General features: G+C 42.3%; 1 protein-coding gene and 1 long non-coding RNA gene across 8 annotated transcripts in view; both read left to right on the top strand.

Moving 5' to 3' along the window:
* The first annotated feature begins 255 nt into the window (after positions 1-255).
* LOC127065204 (uncharacterized) lies at positions 256-1815 on the top strand. Its single transcript, XR_007781968.1, has 3 exons — positions 256-391; positions 1189-1387; positions 1540-1815. It is a non-coding gene; the product is annotated as an uncharacterized LOC127065204 (long non-coding RNA).
* A 1470-nt stretch (positions 1816-3285) lies between these two features.
* LOC127065199 (protein tramtrack, beta isoform) overlaps positions 3286-21546 on the top strand; it is a 47021-nt gene continuing 28760 nt past the window's right edge. Inside the window, exons 1-4 of one of the 7 annotated variants that reach the window (XM_050997228.1) lie at positions 3286-4296; positions 18384-18827; positions 18976-19717; positions 19859-19918. In XM_050997228.1, coding sequence (XP_050853185.1) covers positions 18609-18827; positions 18976-19717; positions 19859-19918 — 1021 coding nt within the window. In that variant the 5' untranslated portion in view covers positions 3286-4296; positions 18384-18608. Of the gene's footprint in view, positions 4297-5788; positions 6274-14078; positions 15563-15587; positions 15798-18383; positions 18828-18975; positions 19718-19858; positions 19919-21546 lie in introns of those variants that run through there. The other 6 variants (XM_050997222.1, XM_050997229.1, XM_050997227.1 and 3 more) reach the window with 6 other exon arrangements.

Here is a 21546-nt window from a genome sequence, read left to right as displayed (position 1 = left end):
TCGTTGCATTCATCAGGATGGAACTTTTCCTCTTTTTTTGTCAACGGAGAGACTAAAGCAAAGAACATGCCTACTTTTCTTTATACCGAGAGAGAAAGAGAGCAAAGAATGCTCGTAACAGAGGAAAATGATACAGCCCTGGCAGTGGGCGCATACGACTGCACATCGAGTTTCTTAGAGTGCGCACACGAGCGTCAAGCTAGAATCAGCACGCTAGAGGCTTGCTAGAGCTAAACGAAGGACACGAACGACAACGACGAGAGAGAAAGAGAGAGGTAGAGAGAGAGAGAGAGAGAGAGAGAGAGAGAAGGAGAAAGAGTCAGAGTCAGAAGAGTCAAATCATCGCGACGGCAGAGCAGCGAGGACGGCGTTAGTGGCAGTGGCGATGGTGGTGACGCTCCCCTTTACCCGGATTCACGTCGTTTACGTGCACGTCTGCACCCCTCCGCCCCGTCTTCCAACGGCAAGCGCGTCGTATCCCTCTCACCGTCTCTACACCCCTTAGCAGCCAAGCTCGAGCTACGCTCTCCACTCGGTCGCTTCGTCCTCGCTCACTCTCTCTCTCTCTTTCTTTCTCTCTCTCTCTCTCTCTCTCTCTCTCTACTTCTCCCTCTCCCCTTTTGCCTTCTCTGTGCTTATATATCTACTGCGTGCTTCATGTGTGTCTTTATATGTATGTGTATCCGACCTCCGAGTCTCTTCCCCTCCCAGCGGCTTTTTTGTCCGTATACGCCTCGTCGTCCATTGCGACGAGCCAGCCTCCAAGCCTTTTTATCAGTCGACCGAAATGATATGCGGGAATTCATCCGCAGCGGAGAGACTAGAGGCTACCCCTCGTGAAACCCGCTGGACAACGCACCGCACCATCCTTGCCTGCGTTTTCCACCTTCCTTGATGCTATATCATTTTATTTTATCCTTCATATATATATATATATATATATATATATATATATATATATATATATAATATATCTGTAGCGAATCTAGTCTGAAATTTAGAAAAATAAGAAAGTGCTATTATATTTCCGAAATCATTTTAATTTTTAAATTAATTTCAAGGGATATTCAGCCTCCTTGTCATAATTTGCATTGTGTACATAGTTTCACCATTAGGTTATCGATTTTTAGACTGACGAATGATCGAAAATGGAAAAGCTAAAATTGAAATTTCATCTGCGCATTTAAGCACGCATGTCGGGGTAAACGTGTCAAGGTGCCGATAGACGTAGCGACGCGACGAATCCGTCGCGAGATATAGTAGCGAGGATGGACTAAGGCGAAGGAAAAGGAGAAAGCATGAAGGAAGAAGCAGGACGGCAAGACGCACGCCCGACAATGACGACGACGTACGATTCAAAGTGCCCGCGAACGGAAAGATCAGGCAGGTTCGCGCGTCATTCTATCCGAATTATGAACTTTAAACGGAAGAAATAGTCAAGCTTCTTTCTCTATTTCTTCTCTCTTTTTGTTATATCTATTTGATTCTCCTTTACCTTCTTTCGTCATTACATTCATCTGTTTACGATTTTGTTAACAGGAAAATTTAAGAGGATGTAATCTGCTCGTGTCCTGAATTAGCTCGAACGATATAAGGTGACCTAATTGATTGAAAATTTCTTGCTTGACGATTTTCGTTATCGACAATAAAAAAATGTTTATTTTGTAAAACTTGGAGAGTGGTAGAACAGATACGATTTATATACTCTCACAGGTTCGTTAAAATCTATAAAAAAAATTCAAACGATTATATCGTATTTCATGGAGTATGATAATAAATACATTTATCGCATTATGTGCCGTTCCAACAGTTCGTAACAATCTATTTTCTAATTACAGTTTTATTCGTAATTTTGTTCGTAATGGAAATAAACTTTATTCTCTGTATCTCGTTTCTTTCTCGCAATTTATCTACTTTTCTCGCACTTTTGTGTCGCTAGACGCAAATGAGGTTGGTAATTGTATACCCTACGTTTCAGTCGCACTGAGAAAACGATCTCGAAACGAAAAAGAGTTTCTATCTCTCTCTCTTTCTCTCTTTCTCCCTCGCTCATACGGTAACAGCACATCCGCGCGGAGGATATTGCGCAGACGCGCGTATCGTACATACGCACGCGCGCGTCCTACTAGCGGACGCGCCTACTCTCTCATATCTAGTCGCCCTTCTTCCTCGTTTCTCTTTTTCTCACTTCCTTTCCAGGATGAAAATCTTTCTACTTAGACTAATTAGCAACTTTTATTCGATAGAAATTCGTTTGCATGAGAATCCCTTTTTGAATTTGATAACTCGCCCTATTGTTATCTCGTTACATAATAATGGATATTATCAGGAGAGTCCCTAAAAAACGATAAAGTTCACTGATCGAGAGAGAGAGAGAGAGAGAGAGAGAGAGAGAGAGAATCTTAGAATAGACCATAAGGGTTACGACCCTCCCAAAACAGCATTTTCAATACTACGATAAACTTCTCCCTTTTCGAACGATTACATTTCGTTCTGAATTTAGCGACGTTTTTTTACATTTTTCTTTTTCTCCCTCCCTCTTTCTCTCTGTTGACTAATGTTCGTAGTCATCCAACGATAAATGCCTCCGCGATGAAACGGAGCGTAGAGCGAAACGGCTCAAATTTCTTTCGGAACATGTCCAATGATCGATCGTGAATCGAGCTCGATTAGAAAATAAATTATTTGATAATACTCGCCGACGATCTTAGAAATAGAATCTGTGATAAAGTTAATAAATACGTTTTTGCATGACAACAGTGTAATATATAGAATAAACGTACGTGATAAATCATCGAAACCACATGTTTACTCCTTCTTCCTTAAACATAACCTCGAACATTGAAAATAATTTAAGACATGTTTTTGACGAAAAAGCATCCTAAGACAACTCAAACGATAGAAGACGTTATAAAGCAAATCGTGGGATTTACAAGATATCGTCCGCGAAAGGGTAACGATATCGCAATGAAACGGAGCATACGATGACGCAGACGAGAGGCGAGAAGGGGGAGAGCGCGTGAAAGAGCGGAGAAGTTTGGTTACGAGCGTGAGAACAAAGGGGGCGAAAATAAGCGCCCCTTTTGGAGGGCGATCAAGGGTGCGAGGGAGCGAAGGAAAGGGGCCGACGTGGCGAAGACACATACATAGACTCGGGAGGAAGAGAACATAGACAAGTCCGTCGAGCGGGACGGTCGAGAGAGATAGTGGCGTGAGAGAGAGAGAGAGAGAGAGAGAGAGAGAGAGAGAGAGAGAGAGAGAGAAAGGCAAGAGCGCGACGTGAAGGTGGTGGAAGAGGGGTACGTCGGCGATACGCGTAGTCGCGCGCGCAGGATAGCGCGAAGGCATCGAGGGTGCGGTGGAGAGAGACACGATGAAGGATGGAGAGCGGTTGGGGAGGACGAGGGGATGCAGGGTGGGGGAGATAGAGGGGGCGTCTCCGTCGCGTCGACGACGAGCCGAAGAGGGTGGAGTGGGGTGGAGAGAAAGAGAGGTGCGGAGGTAGAATTGTTGAATGTTGCTTGTCTCTCTCTCTCTCTCTTTCTATGAATCTATCTTTTTCTCTCTCTTTCTCTCTCTGTTCCTCCGTCCGTTCGACTTCGGTGGTCGGTCGAAAGAGGGCGCTCAAGAGGGCGGCGGGTGTTATCCAAGCGGTATGACGATGACAACGATGACAACGAGGACGATAACAATGACGATGATGACGAAGATGACGAAAACGACGCAATGACGACGACGACGATGACGACGAGGAGGAGGCTACGACTACGACTACGACTACGACTACGACTACGACTACGACTACGACTACGACGACGACGACGACGACGCTGAAGCAGTGAAGGGTACCAAGAACGGAAGGCACGGCCGTGGCGCTATGCGGGCGTAGGCGAGGTTCCGTGACGGCCGTTCGGTGGCGCAGCAGGAATTCCCCAGCACGGGAGGCGCGTACCGGGTTGGTCGATTAGGTGGTATGTGTGTGGCTCTCTCCCTCTCTGTCCATCGGTCGGTCCGGTCGTCGGACCGTCTTTCTCTGTCTCTCTCTCTAGCACGCTCTTTCTCCTCCCTGGTACTCCCTATCGGTGGACGCGCGGGCGCGCGCTTGCGCCTGTGTGCGCGTCGTGCGCGTATCTGCCCCGAGTCCGCGCCTCGACTTGCTGACATGGCGTCCTAGCGCTGCACGGGCCAAGTCGCACGTCCTCGGTGGAGAGGCTCTCAACCCCGTCGTCGTCGTCGTCGTCGTCGTCGTCATCGCTGCCGTCGTCGTCGAATCGAGTGCATCTCGAGGATGCCAAGGTAAGTCGACGTACCTTCATCGTTCGCCGCGTACATTCCTACGAACCTTCCGATACGACGAGCCGTGTACGCACAACGGATTCCTCGAAAAAGAAGCGAAACGCCACCGCGGCAGCAACGGCGACGACGACCAACGTCGAATCGTCGTTCGTTCGGGTGTCATCGGGAATAACCGGGCGGTGTCGATATGCCGAAAAATACATCATCTCGCGCTTTCGACTCGACTACGATCGAGAGGGTCGTTGCCATCAGACGACAGTCCTTTCTAGCCGAATCGATACTTTGCTCTCTCTTTCTCTCTTTCTTTCTCCTCTATCTCTTGTAGGGGGCGAGACACGATCGGACGACTCCTTGCCGCTTCATCCCTTTTTCGCCCTACTTTTACCCCCTCCTCTTCTCCTCGTTTCGTTTTCTCCATTCCTCTCTTCCTCCCTTTTCATCCAGCTCTCTCTTTCCCTCTCCCCTCCCCCTCTCTCTATTTCTCTCCTTCTCTATGGCACACTCAAGCAGGATGCTATTTTCTTACGATTCCGCAAGTCTACCTTCGCTCTGCCAACCTCGCTTATATTCGTCGATGTATACGCATGCGCACTCCTCGTTTGCGATCGCGCGTGGCACCGAGGGGTTAATTTCGAAAGAAAAAGAAAAAAAGTAGTATGAAGGAGATTATTGTGGGGACAGAGGGTGCAAAGGATAGAAACAGGCAAAAGGAATTAGAAAAAAAGAGAAAACGAGTGAGAAAAGGGAAGGGAAAAGAGAAAAGAGAGCGTAAACACAGGGCGGAAAAGAGGTTAGTTTCGCGCTTCTTAGAAAAGGATCATTGAACGAGTCAAGGCGGGCGTGTGTGCGAAAGAGAGAGAGGGAAAGGGTACTACGTGGCTTATCGAGGCGCATCGACAGCAACGTGCATCGACGTGGATTTTCACTCGGTACCGAGAGAGGGTTGCGTAAATCTTTTCCTCTCCCCGTTCTCTTCGCCCCCTTATCACTGTTTCTCCCTCCCTCTATCATCCTTCCTCCTCTCCTTTCGTCGTGTACATACACGGAGGAAGACAGAGAGAGAGAGAGAGAGAGAGAAACACATAACATATACTCAGCAGGCAGTGAACAGCACGCACGCACGCACGCACGCACGGCGTCGTCGTACAGTGTGGCACGGTTGGTATATGGTGCCGTCCATAGGCGCCGATACGCCCTAGGGTGTCCAGCGAGCCTTGCCTCTTTTCGACTTCGTTCGACTCTTTTCGAGTCGAGCCACCGAGTGGAGCCGAATCACTACGAACTGTACCGAATCGTACCGAAGGAAAGTCGAGTCGAATCGTGCCGAGTCGGTAGGACTCGAGTTGAATCGTGTCGTCGTCGTCGTCGTCGTCGTCGTCGTCGTCGTCGTCATCAGTTCGTCCTCCCTCCCCTTCTTGAACCCGCTTACTCGTCCGCCATCCATCCTCCCTCTAGTGTTCATTGAGCCACACACGCTCGCTAGTTACATGAGCTCGCGGTTGAGTCCTCCTTCGTGGGAGAACGTCGTTATCGCGCTTCTCTTTCTATCTCGTTCTTCTCTTTCTCTCTCTTTCGTTGCTACTACCCTTTTCTCTGATTACGCATCTTTTCGCAAAGAGAATAAAACATCGTGCCACGCGGTTTCTCTCTATCCGTCCATCTTATTCGCTTGTCCTTCTAGCGCTCACCTCTTAAATCCCCTACCACTAACATATCACCACAACACCGTCCATAACAGGTGAGTCGACTTCGAATCTTCTTCGTGTCGTCGTGCCTTACAACCATCACGCATATTCCTGCTTATCTGAAAGTTGTGCCTCGAACGTTTGTTATGTGGTGAAAAAGGAAAGAAAAAGAGTCGAAGTTGTGTGATATGTGCCAATACGAGGATGTCGTCGTTCGTGACGATGATCAAAGTGTTGTTTGCTTGTGATGGACGGACAAAAAAGTGAGCCAAAAAGGCAGCCGAGAAACAAGGTACGTAGTGTGACGTCCCTCCCATATTCCTGTTTGTCGTCTCTCTCTCTCTCTCTCTCTCTCTCTCTCTCTCTCTCTCTATATATATATATATATATATATATATATATACATATATATGTATATATGTTTCTCTATTTCTGTCTATATCTCTCCTTCTCTCTCATATTTTGTTTTCGTTTTTCATCATCGGAAATTATAAATTCGTAATAATCAAATGACGGATAATCGCGCGTGTTTGCAACGTGTACCGACTGTTCACATCTGGAGCGTAGGAGAAAGAGAGAAAAGTGTGCGCGTGTGCTATGTATATGAAGGAGGAGTGTAGTCAGGATGAAGAGTCCAAATCTTCGATAATATCTGCTATAAAAGTCACGAGGACGAGTATTTTGTCATCGAAGGCGTGGTTCGTTTAGGGAATCTCGACATCATCGTTTTATCTTTTCGACATAATTTTCGTTGTTGCGTGAATATTTCTGCTAGATTTTTATTAGTTTCCTTCTTTCTTTTCTCCTTCTCTCTTCTCTTTCTGTCTCCGTCTCTCCCCCACTCTCTTTTTTTGCTTCTTTTATTTCAAAACTTTTTTCCCTACGTTGCTGAAATTATCACGTGACACTACGTCCATATCGGTTAAATATCTTGTCTTCGCGTAAATGATGATTCGTTTTGAAATAATTCAAACAGGGAATTCAAAATTGAAGGATAAAAAAGAAAAAAAGAGGAAACAATCTTCAGCGTCGATTCTCGAGAATATTGGTTATCTCTAGGAGGGATTCGCCTTATCTTTTATAGATACGCATATAAGTACGCGACCGCGTGGTGATCAGGCATGGCTTCGTGCGAGTTCTTCTAACCTACCAAAGTACAAAACGCACGTCGTAAGAGATTAGATTTGTTCCACTTTTCCATGATTGCATACCATCCGGTGGGGTGCACGCTTTCACATTATTCAGAATTTTCTCGTGAAGCTTCCGTCTCTCGATAGCAAATTAGTCGAACCAAATTTTTTTTATACATATACATGCGCGCGCGCGCACCACACACACACGCGCGCGTCTTTATTCTCCTTTGCGTTGGCTTCTCATAGTTTCAACAAAGGGAGTGGGACTAGTTTACCTACGCGTAGCAAGAAGTGCTTGTAGTGACCACGTGGTCTGACGAATAACACGTCACACACCTTATTTTCATCTTACGCGAGTTCTCTCTTTCTCTTTTCCCCTCTCCTCTCCGTTCCTCTCAAACCACTCTCACATGCTCGATAATCGTACCGTATATACGCCCTTCTTCTCGATGAACGATCTATGTAAATATCTACGCTCTCGATACGCACGTGTATCGTTAGTGCCTTCGAAAGTTTCGAATTCATTATGATCGCGATAAGCAGATAAGTTAATGGGCTTCTTTCGAGTTAAATATATTCTAACCTATTTGCAAGTATGCGTCCGATTACATTTATACAATTAAAAGTGTATTCTTATTAATATTTTTTCGTGTTCCTTCTTTTTCTTTTAATTTCTCTTCAATGAAAATACGTCATTTGTTTCAACTCTAATAGACATTTAGAGACCAATTGATGATATCGACTCTTCCACAGTAACAATAAAATTGTTGATACTTGTATCGCACCGTTATGCGTTACGTACCTTAGTAGCGGTACTCGGTAATTCGACAGACAGCGGTGAAATGGTGGTGGCACGATAATGTGTCTTCTCGGTTTCAAACCCAACGGTACGCAAGTCATTTTTTACCAAATTTTTTTTCCAAGATAGAGAACGTGCGGTCTATATCCAAGAGAGAATACTCTTATTATGCTAGTTGCGCTAATCTCGCATAAACGTGACTTTCATAGAGTTACATGGCTTTTGATTAGAGTTTCTGCAATATATTTTCTTCCTTTTGTGCGTGACAAAATTATTGTTGATTTATAAATAATATGTTGCGCGTGCATATATGTGATCGAACGGAGATACAAAAGAAAAAAGTAGAAATTTAAGATTTTGTTCGCATTTTTGATTATGTTCGCATCTTTTTTCTTTCTTTTTCTTCTTTGATTAAATTAGTTTCTTGGTTCGTCGATTAAATGCTGGTATATTTTTCGCAACGCGTTGGTAGTATATATTATATTATGTCGGAACGTTCGTAAAGAAGGATATATAAATGTTACGTATTTTTCTGCAGGTTCCCGGTTAAAGGAAGCGTAACGATTTTATCGCAGTACTTGAGAAAGGGATTGTAACGTGCCGATTATGATACAGTAACAACGAATATAACCAAGTACCCACGAGAAAATTCTTCGGCTTACTAAAAGATAATATTATAGTTAAAAATTTTAACTATAATGATAGATTTCGATATAAAAAAAATAGCAATCGATCGATTCGAATCTTCCGCTTTAACAAGGCCACGTGACTGCTTATTACCGCGGGAAATTCAAAAAGAGCGAATCGACTTTTTATAGATCACTTCATAAAAAGCACAGTATGCTCTTAGCGCCACACAACGGAGAGTCTGGCGTTAAAAGAGGTGAGGCTTCTCCTCCACTTACCATCGCTCTTCGTCTATTCCGACTGTATACGTAGAGCTATATATATATATGTTTGGCGAATTCCTGTTTGTAGAGTTAGATAAGTGCGTTATTAGATTCTTTCGCGCATTTTACGAAAAATCTTTTCGGAGACGAGCTAAATATATATATATATATATATATATATATATATATGTGATACATGCATGTATCGGTCAAGGTACATGTGTGTGCTGAAAGATAAAACGCGAGAAACGTACGCGTTTATGGTGATTTTAAATGCGCGCCTCGTGTAACGGCGATGATGATGCACACTATATCCCCTCCACGAATTGGTTTTATTGTGCGTGCAAGCTTCTATAACTGCGTGTTTGCAATAATATATGCGTTTATAACGTATATGCAATACACGCGCGCGCGCGCACCTCTCTCTCTCTCTCTCTCTCTCTTTATCCTTCTGTCGAAGGAATATCGGTCTTTGACCGCGATTTATACTTTTGCTTCGTCAACGATATGTTTAGGTATCCGTTTTGCTTGAATATACCGTTAAAGGTACACCAAAATCATGTTTCTCATTCTTCCGATGATCGGCAGTCTTAATGGCCAATAGTGGACGGATGGGATTCCGTTAGTAGGGATACCGTAAATGATGGTAATTAAAAGCGTAATGTAGGACGAGTCACGACGGCACTTAAAGCATACTTTGTCATTATCTTTCGACTATCCCTTTAACAATGTATTTTTACATAGTTTACTATATTATTACTTTAAAAGAATGTTTTCTTTTTCTCTCGAATCACGAATAATATTGATCGATTATTATTCCTTAACGTCCAAAGTCTTTTTCTCGATCCGGCCTACTTGCTTTCCGAGTTTCTTTCTAAATCGAACCACGGTGGTGATCATTCGGAACGGAATGGAACGACCTTCGATTAACGTAGCAAAGAGAACGTGTGTTGAACGACGATACGCCTTCCTGTCGACGGAACGCGTTTTATACTATCTTTTGATACCCCTACTGATAGAATTTTCGTAAATATGTTCGGGCGCGCGTGTGTGTGTTGTGTGTATATATATGTATATATATATTATAGGTTATACGAGGAGAATATTCAATTTCTCAAGGATATGTATACTCTCTCGATCTGTCGTTAATTAACCTCTCAAAGAAAATAATAGCAGCAAGGAGAAGGCAGGCACGTCGAGAATAGGATAAGGAGGAGGAGGAGGAGGAGGAGGAGGAGGAGGAGAGTAACCCTGGTGGAATCAGACACGCGCACACATATAAATCCGCTTCTCTCAATGCTACCAACTATATAAACCGTTTGATTCTTCCTTCGTTAATAACACACCCGCATTAATACAACATCGAGCGGATGAAGGTTCACACGGTGCATTCGTACTAACACAGCCATTGCTGTCTTCCGTGCCGTCTGAAAAATCTTGTCGGAGGTATTAAGAGGTTAGAAAAGAGAAAGATAGAGGAAGAGTGATTCACGTTCGAATAAATTCTGTAGACTTTCCGAGAATATTATAATACTTTTTGAAATATTGCGTTCAGGATATAACGGTCTCCTTCTCTTCCTCTCTTTTTTCTCTCTTTATACGGAGAATTTCATCCAACACTTTGTCATGTAGGGACATATATATTTACTAAACTCGAATACACATTAAAGCAATAAGGGGATTACTGATAAGATATAACCACAATATTACACGACTGGTAGTCATGTTGAAAAGAAGGTGGTGGGACTAGTGGGTCGAAGGAGTTGTTGCTTGGATCGTATATCCTAACAACATTGTATCGCTTTTATTGCAATGGTTGTCTAAAGAAAGGAACACGTATACTAGTGCAAGCAAAGTTGTACGACACCCGAGAGTAATCGAATGAAAAGGGAAACGTTTTGAAATTCCATTGGATGAGTGACTCGTCGTCGTCGTTGCCTATCAAAGATCGTTCGTGATTGGTCGGCGAAAATCGGCCGCACTCTCGAATGTTCGATGGGGAAAAAAAGCAGGGTGGACGCCAATGCGAACGTGGTATGAGGCCGAATGTCGTCGTCGCGTCGCCGGAAGGGTAGTGGTCGTCGCGAGAGTGCGACGAAGAGGAGTTCGGAGGGGGAGGGGGCGGGAGGAGGAGGCGTAGTAGTGGTGTAGTAGTAGTGTAGCAGTAGTAATGCCGGTGCTGCTAGTGTGCAGTTGGTGGTGGTATGGTGAAGGAGGGAAACGAGTAGTCGAGGGGCAGAGGGAGGGAGATGGGTTACAGGCTGACGGAAAGAAAATGGCCGACCTGACCTGTCGATGAGTGCACGCACTCGTGCGTGTCAGTGCGCGCCTCCTCTTCTTAAGTGTCCAGTGCGTATGCGCAGAAACGTTTTTCCCGAGGGCCGCTAAAAGTGCGCGTTCTTAAAAAATACTCCTTTAATGTCGAACGCTTTTGAATTTTGCGGGATTCTTACGTCTCTATATATTCTTACATACATTCTTACGTACGTTTCATTGATCGTACAATTTTGTACAACGAGAGCGTTTTGCACGTACCAATATCAGTTTTTACATTGAATATGTTTTCTTTATTTATTACCCTCGTTTCAATATGGCGGACGAAACTATAGTAAAAAGGAACCAATACTCTGTGAGATTAAAACGAATAAACGGTTAAATATCGATTCCTCGGTAAAGGATAGAGCACGTAATGCGTTTGTAATCGCGAACGAGGTGCCAGTTAAAATTTTTATCTCGAAAGATGGAAGGAGGGAGAGGGGGCGGGAGGGTAGGAGAGGGACGGACGACAGAGTTTAGCGCCTTGTGGACTTTGAAAACGAATCGGAAATGTCGTTCGCCGCTCCGGGAGGATTCTAAAATGTGGGACATGCGCGCCTTCTTCATGGCCATGTTCTCCCTTCTCCCCTCTCTCTCTCTCTCTCTCTCTCTCTCTCTCTCTCTCTCCGCCGTGAAATCTTCCGTTAACTTTGTACCTGGAGCTCCCTGATGGTTAACGGATCGGCCCATACCTGTATTTCGCGTCGACTCGTAAGCGGTTACATCCCCTCCTTCTCTTCTCCCCCTTCTTCTTTTCCTTCCCCACCCATTCTTGCTACATCTCCACCCTCTCTTATCCTTTCTCGTCCTCAGACTTCGCTTGCTTCTCTGTCTGCTGTCTCTGCTCTGCTCTGTTCACACACACACGCACGCACGCACGCTTCTCTATCTCTTTTTTTTTATCCACAATGACGAACAGCCGTCACCTTGTTATTTACTTGACTTTATGCTGTACACACGAGAAACAGATGGACAGCTGCTTCGTTATCGCTTTTACTCGACTCGCATTGATTTGCCTTCAAATTATCTGTACATAGGAATGTTTTAAAATTGGCACGACCACGCCCTCGATTCGAGGAACGATATTTCTTTTCCGCGCGATGTTAAGGATATGGTAAGAATAGCGAACGCGTTTTTCTTTTACCCCGTTTCGAGATGTTCTTTCAAATTTTTCGTGTATGCTCCGCGTCGTTTGGATTCTGGCATAGACGAAAAATCGATCGGCATACGTCCAACAAGATATATTTGATGATTCTGCGTTTCGCTGTAAGAACCTTTTGCATATGCCATTAGATTTGTTACCGAATTGTAGACTCTGTTCCATTTCTTTTTATTCCTGGAACATTTGTAAAATAATCTCGAAATTTATTGAAAACGTAGATTTTTTTATTTTCGACGACTATTTGACGGAGATTTATCTGAGAAGCAACAATTTATCATGTTAATTTTTCGGTTTATAAGCAAGAAAAAACATTCTCATATTTTTCTTAGAAAATCTAATGCTAAGACCGAAATAATATTCCTCTATGCTTCTTTCGTTCTCTCCCTCTCCCTCTCTCTCTCTCTCTCTCTCTCTCTCTGTGTCGCGTCGCACACACTACTACTACTATTATTACGACACTACTACTATTACTATATTACCATTACGACACTACTACACTACTATTGTTACTATTACTACTATCATTACATTACTACTACACTACTACTATTCTACATTACTACATTACTTCTACTACTATCATTACATTACTACTATTATTATTACACAATTATTATTGCACTACTACAACTACTATTATTACTATTATTACTACACAACTATTACTACGCTACTACTACTACTACTATTCTACACAACTATTACTACACTACTACTATTGCTATTACTACTATTACTACACTACTACTACTTCTATTGTTGCTACACTACACTACTATTACTACATTACTACTACTACTATTATTACTACACTAGACTACTACTACTTCTAAACCGACGACACATTCACGTATGTCCATGATCGAATGTATTTCCTTCTCCGGACTACGAGCGGTCGAATTGTTGATCCGAACACGCATCCTCGTGTTGTCCCCCATCCCACTACGCTCTCCCATCTCTCGTGGGAGGAGGAGGTGCGGCGACGAGGAAGAGATATTCGACCGCGATCCACGCTCATGCTTGTTTCGAAACGTTGTCTTCTTTCTTGCGTATCGTAAGAGAAAAAAAAACAAGTCGAAGTATCACGATCCTCATTTTTTCTTCTCTATCTTCTCTTTCCTTTCCTACGAACGACGATTGATACATTCCATAAGAATAGAAAATCTCAAGGAATTAGAAAAATAATTTTATCATCTGTGACGCCATTTTGAATCGCTAGAATTTTCTTTCAAAGCAGTTTTCCTTTATTTAAATTTGCGCATTCACATTGTTTCAAATTTTACATATTTTAACAATGTTGATATTTCAATTGTTATTTGTAGGATCTATAATTTTGTTTGACGTATGTTAAGAAAATTTATGTATTATATTTTACGTATGTACTTTAACCCAATAAGCGAAGACAAAAGTTATAATATAAAGTGGCTATAATTGTCTTTTTCTCTTTTTAGGCTACGTCTCATTTTTCAGTTCGTATCGATCGAGTCGTAAACATTAAGAAAAGGTTGTGTTGTTCCATGCCCAACTACCCTCTATACATATACATATATCGTTCGGCCTTCGATTATTATCGATGCTCTCTCTCTTTCTGTTTCGCTATTTCTCTCCCCCCCCCCCTCCGTCTCTGACGAAGTCCCGGGATTTTATTGAAATTTTCCACTCGATAGTCTCATCGGTGATACATAAACGAATGGCAGCCGAAGCGAACGGAAATCGATTGACGAACAGCTCTCTTTCCGTCGATTCGACGAATCCACGAGACGTGATAAACGGTAAACAAAGTGGAAAAGAGATGTATTTTGTGAAAGACGTCCTCTTCCTAACATCACAACTATTATCGGTATTGTCATTATCATCGAGTTACGCAGGCGCAGTTATATCTTCCTTATTCTCTCTATCTCTCGACACTCGATTGCCCTCGAGCTTCGAGCCTGAAATTCGGTCGATCGATGGAGCAACCCTACTTCGAGGACCAAGTTGTGTGTGTGTGCGCGCGCGCGCGCGTACGTAGTATGTATGGTATACGTACATGTGTGTTTCCAACACACGTACTAGTTTTTCTCGTCCTCACTGTCTACGATCTCTCTCTCTCTTCTCTCTCTTTCTCTCTCTCACTGACTCACTCACTCACTCTTTTTCTCACTTCTTTGCCGTTCTTATCGTCTTAACACTTCGTACTTTGCTCAGAGTTTTTTTATTTATTTATTCGCATTATCACGAGTCTAGTTAAAAGCTCATAGACATTAACCAAAAAATCACTATATAAGTATGAAATGAAAATATTTGTTCGATCGGTAAAATCGTTTTTCTTGATAGCACAATCGAATAATCAATGATAGTTCTTTCCTTCGTTATCGACCGTTCGACTCTATTCGTAAGAAAGAGAAGAAAAAAGATTCGTCGCTCAGTGACGTACGTTACACGTGCTGTTATTAGGATTCTCGGCAGAAATTTCGAACGCGCCTTCATCCTTGAACGATGATTCAGCGAAATACCTCGGAAAAGAGATACCGATACGTGTCTACTGTATCTTTATCTTTCATTCGACAATACCAAACAGTCGCTCGTATATGATCTATTGAAAAGTTGCGAAACTTAACCTAACCTCACTTCTTTTCTCACAATATATAATATACGCGTGTGTGTGTATATCTTATTTATGTACATATGTATATAAAGCGTATATAATTTCGAGAAATAAAAATTCGTCGAAAAAAAGAGAGTTCACTTGGAAAACGACTTTGTCTATCTTTGTCAAAGTTACGAGTTCTACTTGTAACATTAAAATTCATGAAATAAATTTCCATTGCGGGGTAGTTCGAAGTCGAGGTATAGATAAATATATACGTATAAGGATGATATCGGAAATTCCGAAAGGCAATGCATAGTAGAGCCAGTTAGTACGGTGTCGTGAGTATATGCGGAAGTGGTGGCGCAGAAGGATTGTGGCAAGGAGTGGGGGAAATCTTAAAGAATCGAAGGGAAGAAACGAGGGTGGAGAGGGAAGTAACAACCGAGGGGCTAGCGAATCGAGCATTTTAGTTTCTTGAAACGTAGAAGCACTGGCAGTAATAGCAGCACCAGCACTAGCAGCAGCAGCAGCAGCACCAGCGGCATGGAACGGTATTCGACATAGCAGCAGCAGTAGCAGTGCAGTGTACATTGTCGTTGTCCGCTGTTTCTACGAGTCTCTTTCTCTTCTTCTTTCCTTCTCCTTTTCCCAGCGTGACTCTGCCGCTGCTGGTGTCGATTACGCAACGAGCGCGGTGGCCGTGAGAGGAGTGAGTTGCACGCATACGCACTCGCGTATACACACACACACACACACACACATATATAACACGTATGCCCTCGCGATATAAAGTTCGGGCTCGAGCGTGGCGCGCATGCGCGTGAGCGTTTAAGAGAGAAAGAGAGAAGTACAACGATGCACGTGCGTCGCGCGAGCAACAGGATTCTCGTGCCATGCGCTCGCCAACCTCTACGTCTCGCGGAACTCTATTTTTCTCGCTGCTGGTAAGAACAAAAATATACCATCTCTCTCTCTCTCTTTCTCTCTATTTCTTTCTTTTTCTTTTCCTTCTCCTTTTTTCTTGGAAAGTCTTTTTGTCTTTTTTGTGGAATGACAAAATATCGGATGTTATTTGCTCTGCTTCTTACTCTTCTTTTTCAGTTAAATTGTTCTCTCTCTCTCTCTCTCTGTAGTAGCGGTCTGAGAGAGAGAGAGAAAATGGAGAGGATTTGTAGAACAGAAAATCTCGTCATATCGTCGTAGGCGCATACAGCTTGTTAACGCGACGGTGTTGTAAGAGCAGGAAAACCGCATACCGCGCCCCTAATTCCCGCCTACGTTGATGCTAACCTCCACAGCGGACTCTTGAGATTATCGGTTCCTGTTCCTTTAATATATACGAACAGGAAGTTAGTCAATTGTTTCTTGAATTTCCCCCGCCATCTTTCTTAAAACATTATATCGAGTTTTGTCGTCTACCTTTTGTTTTTTCTCTCTTTATTTGTCTTCTTTTCCTTTTACGATACAAGCACGCTTCTTTTCCTAGAAATATCATTTAATTAGCCAATGGCGAATAATGGAATTCGCTGTCATTGTCGACGGTGGTAAAGTCATCTCGTAAAACCATCAGAGATATACATCTTCGCGAATTACATGTTGAAAGGAGAGTAAAAGATAGAGATAGGAGGGGAGGGATAGGGAGCACCTGGTTGCATTGCACATTTTCGCAGAATATATAACGTTTGTTTGCACTTGTGACAAGCGACCTTCACTCTTTTTTCACTGCCATCGTCGAAATGATGTGTAACATTTTAACATCACGAAACATATATAATTAACATCAAACGAAAGTCCGAATACATTTTCGAATAAAGAATAAGGGTAGGAAGATTAAGAATCATCTTTCTGCAATATGTGAAAGTTGGTATGTTTAACATAAGGAAGGTGATGCATAGCGATGTGCTATTCACCGTGAAAACCGTGGAATCGGCAAGGTCGTTCAAGGTCGCACGTTTAAGGTCACACTTCGCTAGTGCGAATCGCGCTCGCGCGAGCACATGATCCTTGCACACACACACACACACACACAGAGATGTGTAAGTATAAATGTGTGCATAAATGCATGCGGGCGAAATTAGTAAAGCACTACCTAGGCATCGATCTGAATATGCGTAGAAATGCTATTGATTCACTCAGTCGACCTCTCCTTCCCGTTTTATACGTTTCATCAGCTTACTGCTGTTATGTTGCTGCGCTGAAAAGGTGCTCTTCAACTTGTTAGTTGAACCTATTTTTCTATTTCATCTCTTTCTATATTTTTAGTTTTGTTTATTGTGTCAGCCATTGATATAATACCATCATACATCGATCCTTTTATTCTTCGTGCCATTTTGTTTTCTCCCAACTAAAGACCAAGTATGCATTCTATAGTAATCCTTTCATTTTTAAAGTCATATAACGGAATTCGAAAGATATCTAATGTGCTCACGTGATCAGAGTTCATCTTTTTAAATATGGCGTCAAATATATACCGTTTCTCCTTCTTTTTTACCAACGATCAAAGAATGTGTACTTTCGTCTCTTCTTCCTCGTGAAGGGACTTATTTTGTTACTTGCTTTGTCTCTTTTCTTATTCTCCTTGCCTTTCATATCTCTTCGTTCGATCGTATCGTACGATCGAAATCAACTGAAGGGTGTTTCCTTCGAGAGATATATATACCAGATGCATAAAGTATGTCTATCGTGTCATCCTATAACACTGTTGTCGTTTCAGAATATCAATGAAGAGGTCAAGAAACTAACCTAAATCTTTGCATATCGATATATATATTTGTTATTGTTGTCAAACAATAATCCAAATGGTAAGAAAGAGTTTGAGGACTTTTAGTTTGACATTTGGAAACTCTTTCATATGTGTTGTATGGTGCGTCTTTCGAAAATTCCCCTCGAGAGGATCATAGAAAGTCATCCTTTGCCACGCCTTCGCAGTCTTGGCGGAACGAACGTTGCATACGTGACCATGATTGGGTCGGTGAAGGGGTGAGGAGAGAATTACATAAAAGGCACGAACCGAGCGAGTCGCCTATTCGCTCTGCCTACGTTTTCCAGGGTCGTACACCCACGTTCATACCTCGTACACATCGTCGTCTCCTCGGGGACTTACGCGCATGATTATGCACGCAGCCGTTATCGTCGTACCATGTGTATATAGAAAGCAGACTTGTTGATCGATTACAACATAAGAAAAAAAAAAAGAGAGAAGAAAAAAGAAAAGAAAAAGAATATTTCATCTTCATTTTGATATGCATTGCGTTAAGTGTCCTTAACATTCCGTACAAAGTATCAAGGAATAATACTTAATCTGTAAAATAGGGTGAATCAGTCGCATGTCTATAAGCGACACGTACTACTCGTCGTTTGGGTTCCTTCCAAGGTGACGATAAGAAAAGTAGGCTAACTTATGTAACGCTAGAGTACGTTCACCCGTTTCAAAATTGAATAGTTTCTCTTAACGGATTGATCGTTGTTCGCAATGACGTTCTCTTTTTCTAAGGGCTCGATGATAAAGGTTAATTTTTTATATATTTCAGGTCGCGAGGGGATACGGCATGATATATCCTGGCCGATGAAGAAGAGAATACGAATACGAGTGAGAGAAAGAGCGAGTGGCTTCGTCGAGGAAGGCGAGAAGAATCGACGACGAGGCGGCAGCAGCAGCAGCAGCAGTAGCAGCAGCAGCAGCAGCAGCAGCAGCAGCAGCAGCAGCAGCAGCAGCAGCAGCAGCGACACAAGCAACAAAATCAACACCAGGTCTGATGTTAGCGGATATTAACGGTAACCTGGCGGACCTGAGAAGCGAAGCGATGGCGTCGCAGAGATTTTGTCTGCGTTGGAACAACCATCAGAGTAATTTACTCTCCGTTTTTGATCAATTGCTTCATGACGAATCATTCGTGGACGTTACACTGGCCGTCGAGGGTCAGCTGCTTAGGGCGCATAAAATGGTCTTATCGGCGTGCAGTCCTTACTTTCAGGTAAGAAACGAAAGAGAAGGATTAGATGATTTCAAAAAAAAAAAAAAAAAGAAAAAAGAAGAAAAGAAAAGAAACAAGAATATAATAGAAAACAAAGTAAACAAATTGGAGGAGAAGGAAACTTAAAAACGACGTATGTGGTTTTCAGGCCCTATTCGTTGGTCATCCCGACAAGCACCCGATAGTCATTCTCAAGGACGTTCCATATGTGGACATGCGAAGTCTTCTAGACTTCATGTATCGTGGTGAAGTGAGCGTCGATCAGGATAGATTAACCGCCTTTCTGAGGGTCGCTGAGTCTCTAAGGATAAAGGGCCTGACCGAAGTGAACGAGGACAAGTGCGATTTGCCCAGCATCACGTCATCACTTCTTGGCAATCAAAACACAATACCTCCTCCACCTCCGAACCTTCACCGAATAAACCAAATCGGACCTCATCATCATGTATCCCAAAAAAGGTTCCATCATATGTCGAATCATCCGCTTCTTGGTTCAGCGTTAACAGCGCCAAAGAGGAAAAGGGGTAGGCCGAGGAAGTTGAGCGGCTCCTCGGACACACCAATTGGCGAGGCTAGTACCGGGCAAGACCTACAATCTTGCTCGAGTACCGACCTTGTGCAAGGTTCACCCGAGATGATGGAGATGAAGATGGGCATCGATTTCCAGAGTGAGACGACTGGCAATAATAGGAGTGGTTCTTCGACCGGTAGTAACAATGTCAACAGCAACAACATCGGTAATTCGGCCTCGGCGTCGGCCAATTTGGCTGCCAGTTCGTTGTCATCTGCGAGAAAGGATGAACCAACAGAAAATGGTACAGAGACTCATGAATCGTTAACGCCTAGAGTTAAAAGAGAACCAGAACCAACGCCCAGTACTTCTGCGCAAGGTTAGTCAGCTCGTATTGCATATGTGTTTGTAAAATACGATGAATCGTATAATTAATGTTATCCGTTCTATACAAATTCAAGAAATTAAAGTTTATATGTATAACTTATTGATTTTCTTTTTTTTTTTAATTTTATTTTAGCCTCAGAAGAAACCTTCGCGCGGCCGCATAGTAGACAAGGGAGCGAAAGTTTCAAACAAGGTAAGAGTTCAACAAATTCGGCTTACGTGATTAACAAAATAGTTGCGTGCGTCCTAATGCCAAATCGCTGTTAACGTTGTTTAATCCTAGGCGGGCGCAACTTAACGGCTTTTCTAATAATAATATGCCGTGTGGACGAAAATCGTCGTTGATCATTTAATTTCGTTATCGTGCCATTCTTACGACACGAGATATAAATAATCTATGTCCTGTTGCGATTCTCGTCCGCGTCTTGCTCAACCTTTGATCGTGCATTAAACGAATGATTAAGATACGCCATATGATTAGCGAAAATATCAAGATAACGTTTTCCCGATCAATTATACTATATAATTAGAAATGATGTACCTTATCTATAACGTTATACGTTTATGCGCCGTTTGTTTTTCTTTTTGCGTACGATAAAAGAAAAAAAACGTGACAACAAATCGAAAGTACTTTTTGCATGGTATGCATTGTACGATAATGTCACGATGATTAATATAAAAAAGGAAATTATTTTTCTTATCCTTTTTTTGTATATTTTTGTTTTTAAATATACATATGTGTGTATGTGTATATATATATATATATGTATATGTATATGTATGTATATATATGTATTTACGTTTCCCTGTCTTTTCGACAAAAGTACAACAAACAAAACGTAATGTTTTCCACTTTTGGTTTGTACAAAAGTCGAGAGACACATCGAACCAGATTGATCAAACGCTTTTGTGTCGTCTGAAGCTTTCCTTTTTTGATTAGAAATGTTTCGCCGAAACGATCTGTCAAATTCGGACGACATTGACAAAATCGTGAATATTATATTACGACTATCTCGTACGATTCGTCGAGGTCGATCGACGACAATTTTAAAAAAGAGGAAGACATGTTATTTTACAAACAGCCTTCTTTATACGACCAAGAAAAATAATTGATTAAACGAGGAGCGATGTGGATGACGATTTAACTGTCGTCGTTCTTTCTTTTTTCTTTTACGAAACAACGCTTACGGTGTTGTATTATATTCGGAGAGAAGGATCACGTGTATATTTAAGTTTAATAATAAAGATTATACACATATATAATATATATATATTTATATATGTAATATATATATATTTATATATTTATATATCTATATACGGTGGCGGATGGACGTCAAACTGCTATACGATGTGCTAATTGATTTAACTTTTCAGAATTTCATCTGTTAACTTCATCTTGCTTCTCTTCTGCGCGACTGCAACGAGCCACGATGCAGTATCGCAGCGAGAGCTATACCTGGAAGGCTCTTAATAAAATAGACATAACGAATATATACGTATAAGTAGGAAAAACGGAAAAAAAGAAAAAAACACGAAAACGAAAATGAAAAAAGAACAAACAAACAAACAAGCAAACAAACAAAAACGTATAAATCCTCGTAAAAGCGCTCACTCGAAATAAATATCGGTGAAATCGGGAGACGTAACGTCGCCGGAGGATTTTCGTTGATACTCGTTAATGAAGAATACCTTAAAAAAAAAAAAGGAAAATTTTCTCGTTCGTTCGTTCGTTCGTTCGTTCGCGCCTGTCTGTGCATTTCGAGAATGAAAAAAGTGCGGGGAATACGAACGTAAACCTTGGAATCATTTACATGCGCG

Source organism: Vespula vulgaris, chromosome 7 (genome assembly GCF_905475345.1).
Source record: "Vespula vulgaris chromosome 7, iyVesVulg1.1, whole genome shotgun sequence".
NCBI lineage: Eukaryota > Metazoa > Arthropoda > Insecta > Hymenoptera > Vespidae > Vespula > Vespula vulgaris.
Note: the sequence above shows the minus strand (reverse complement) of the source record. Positions and strands in the feature narration are given on the sequence as shown.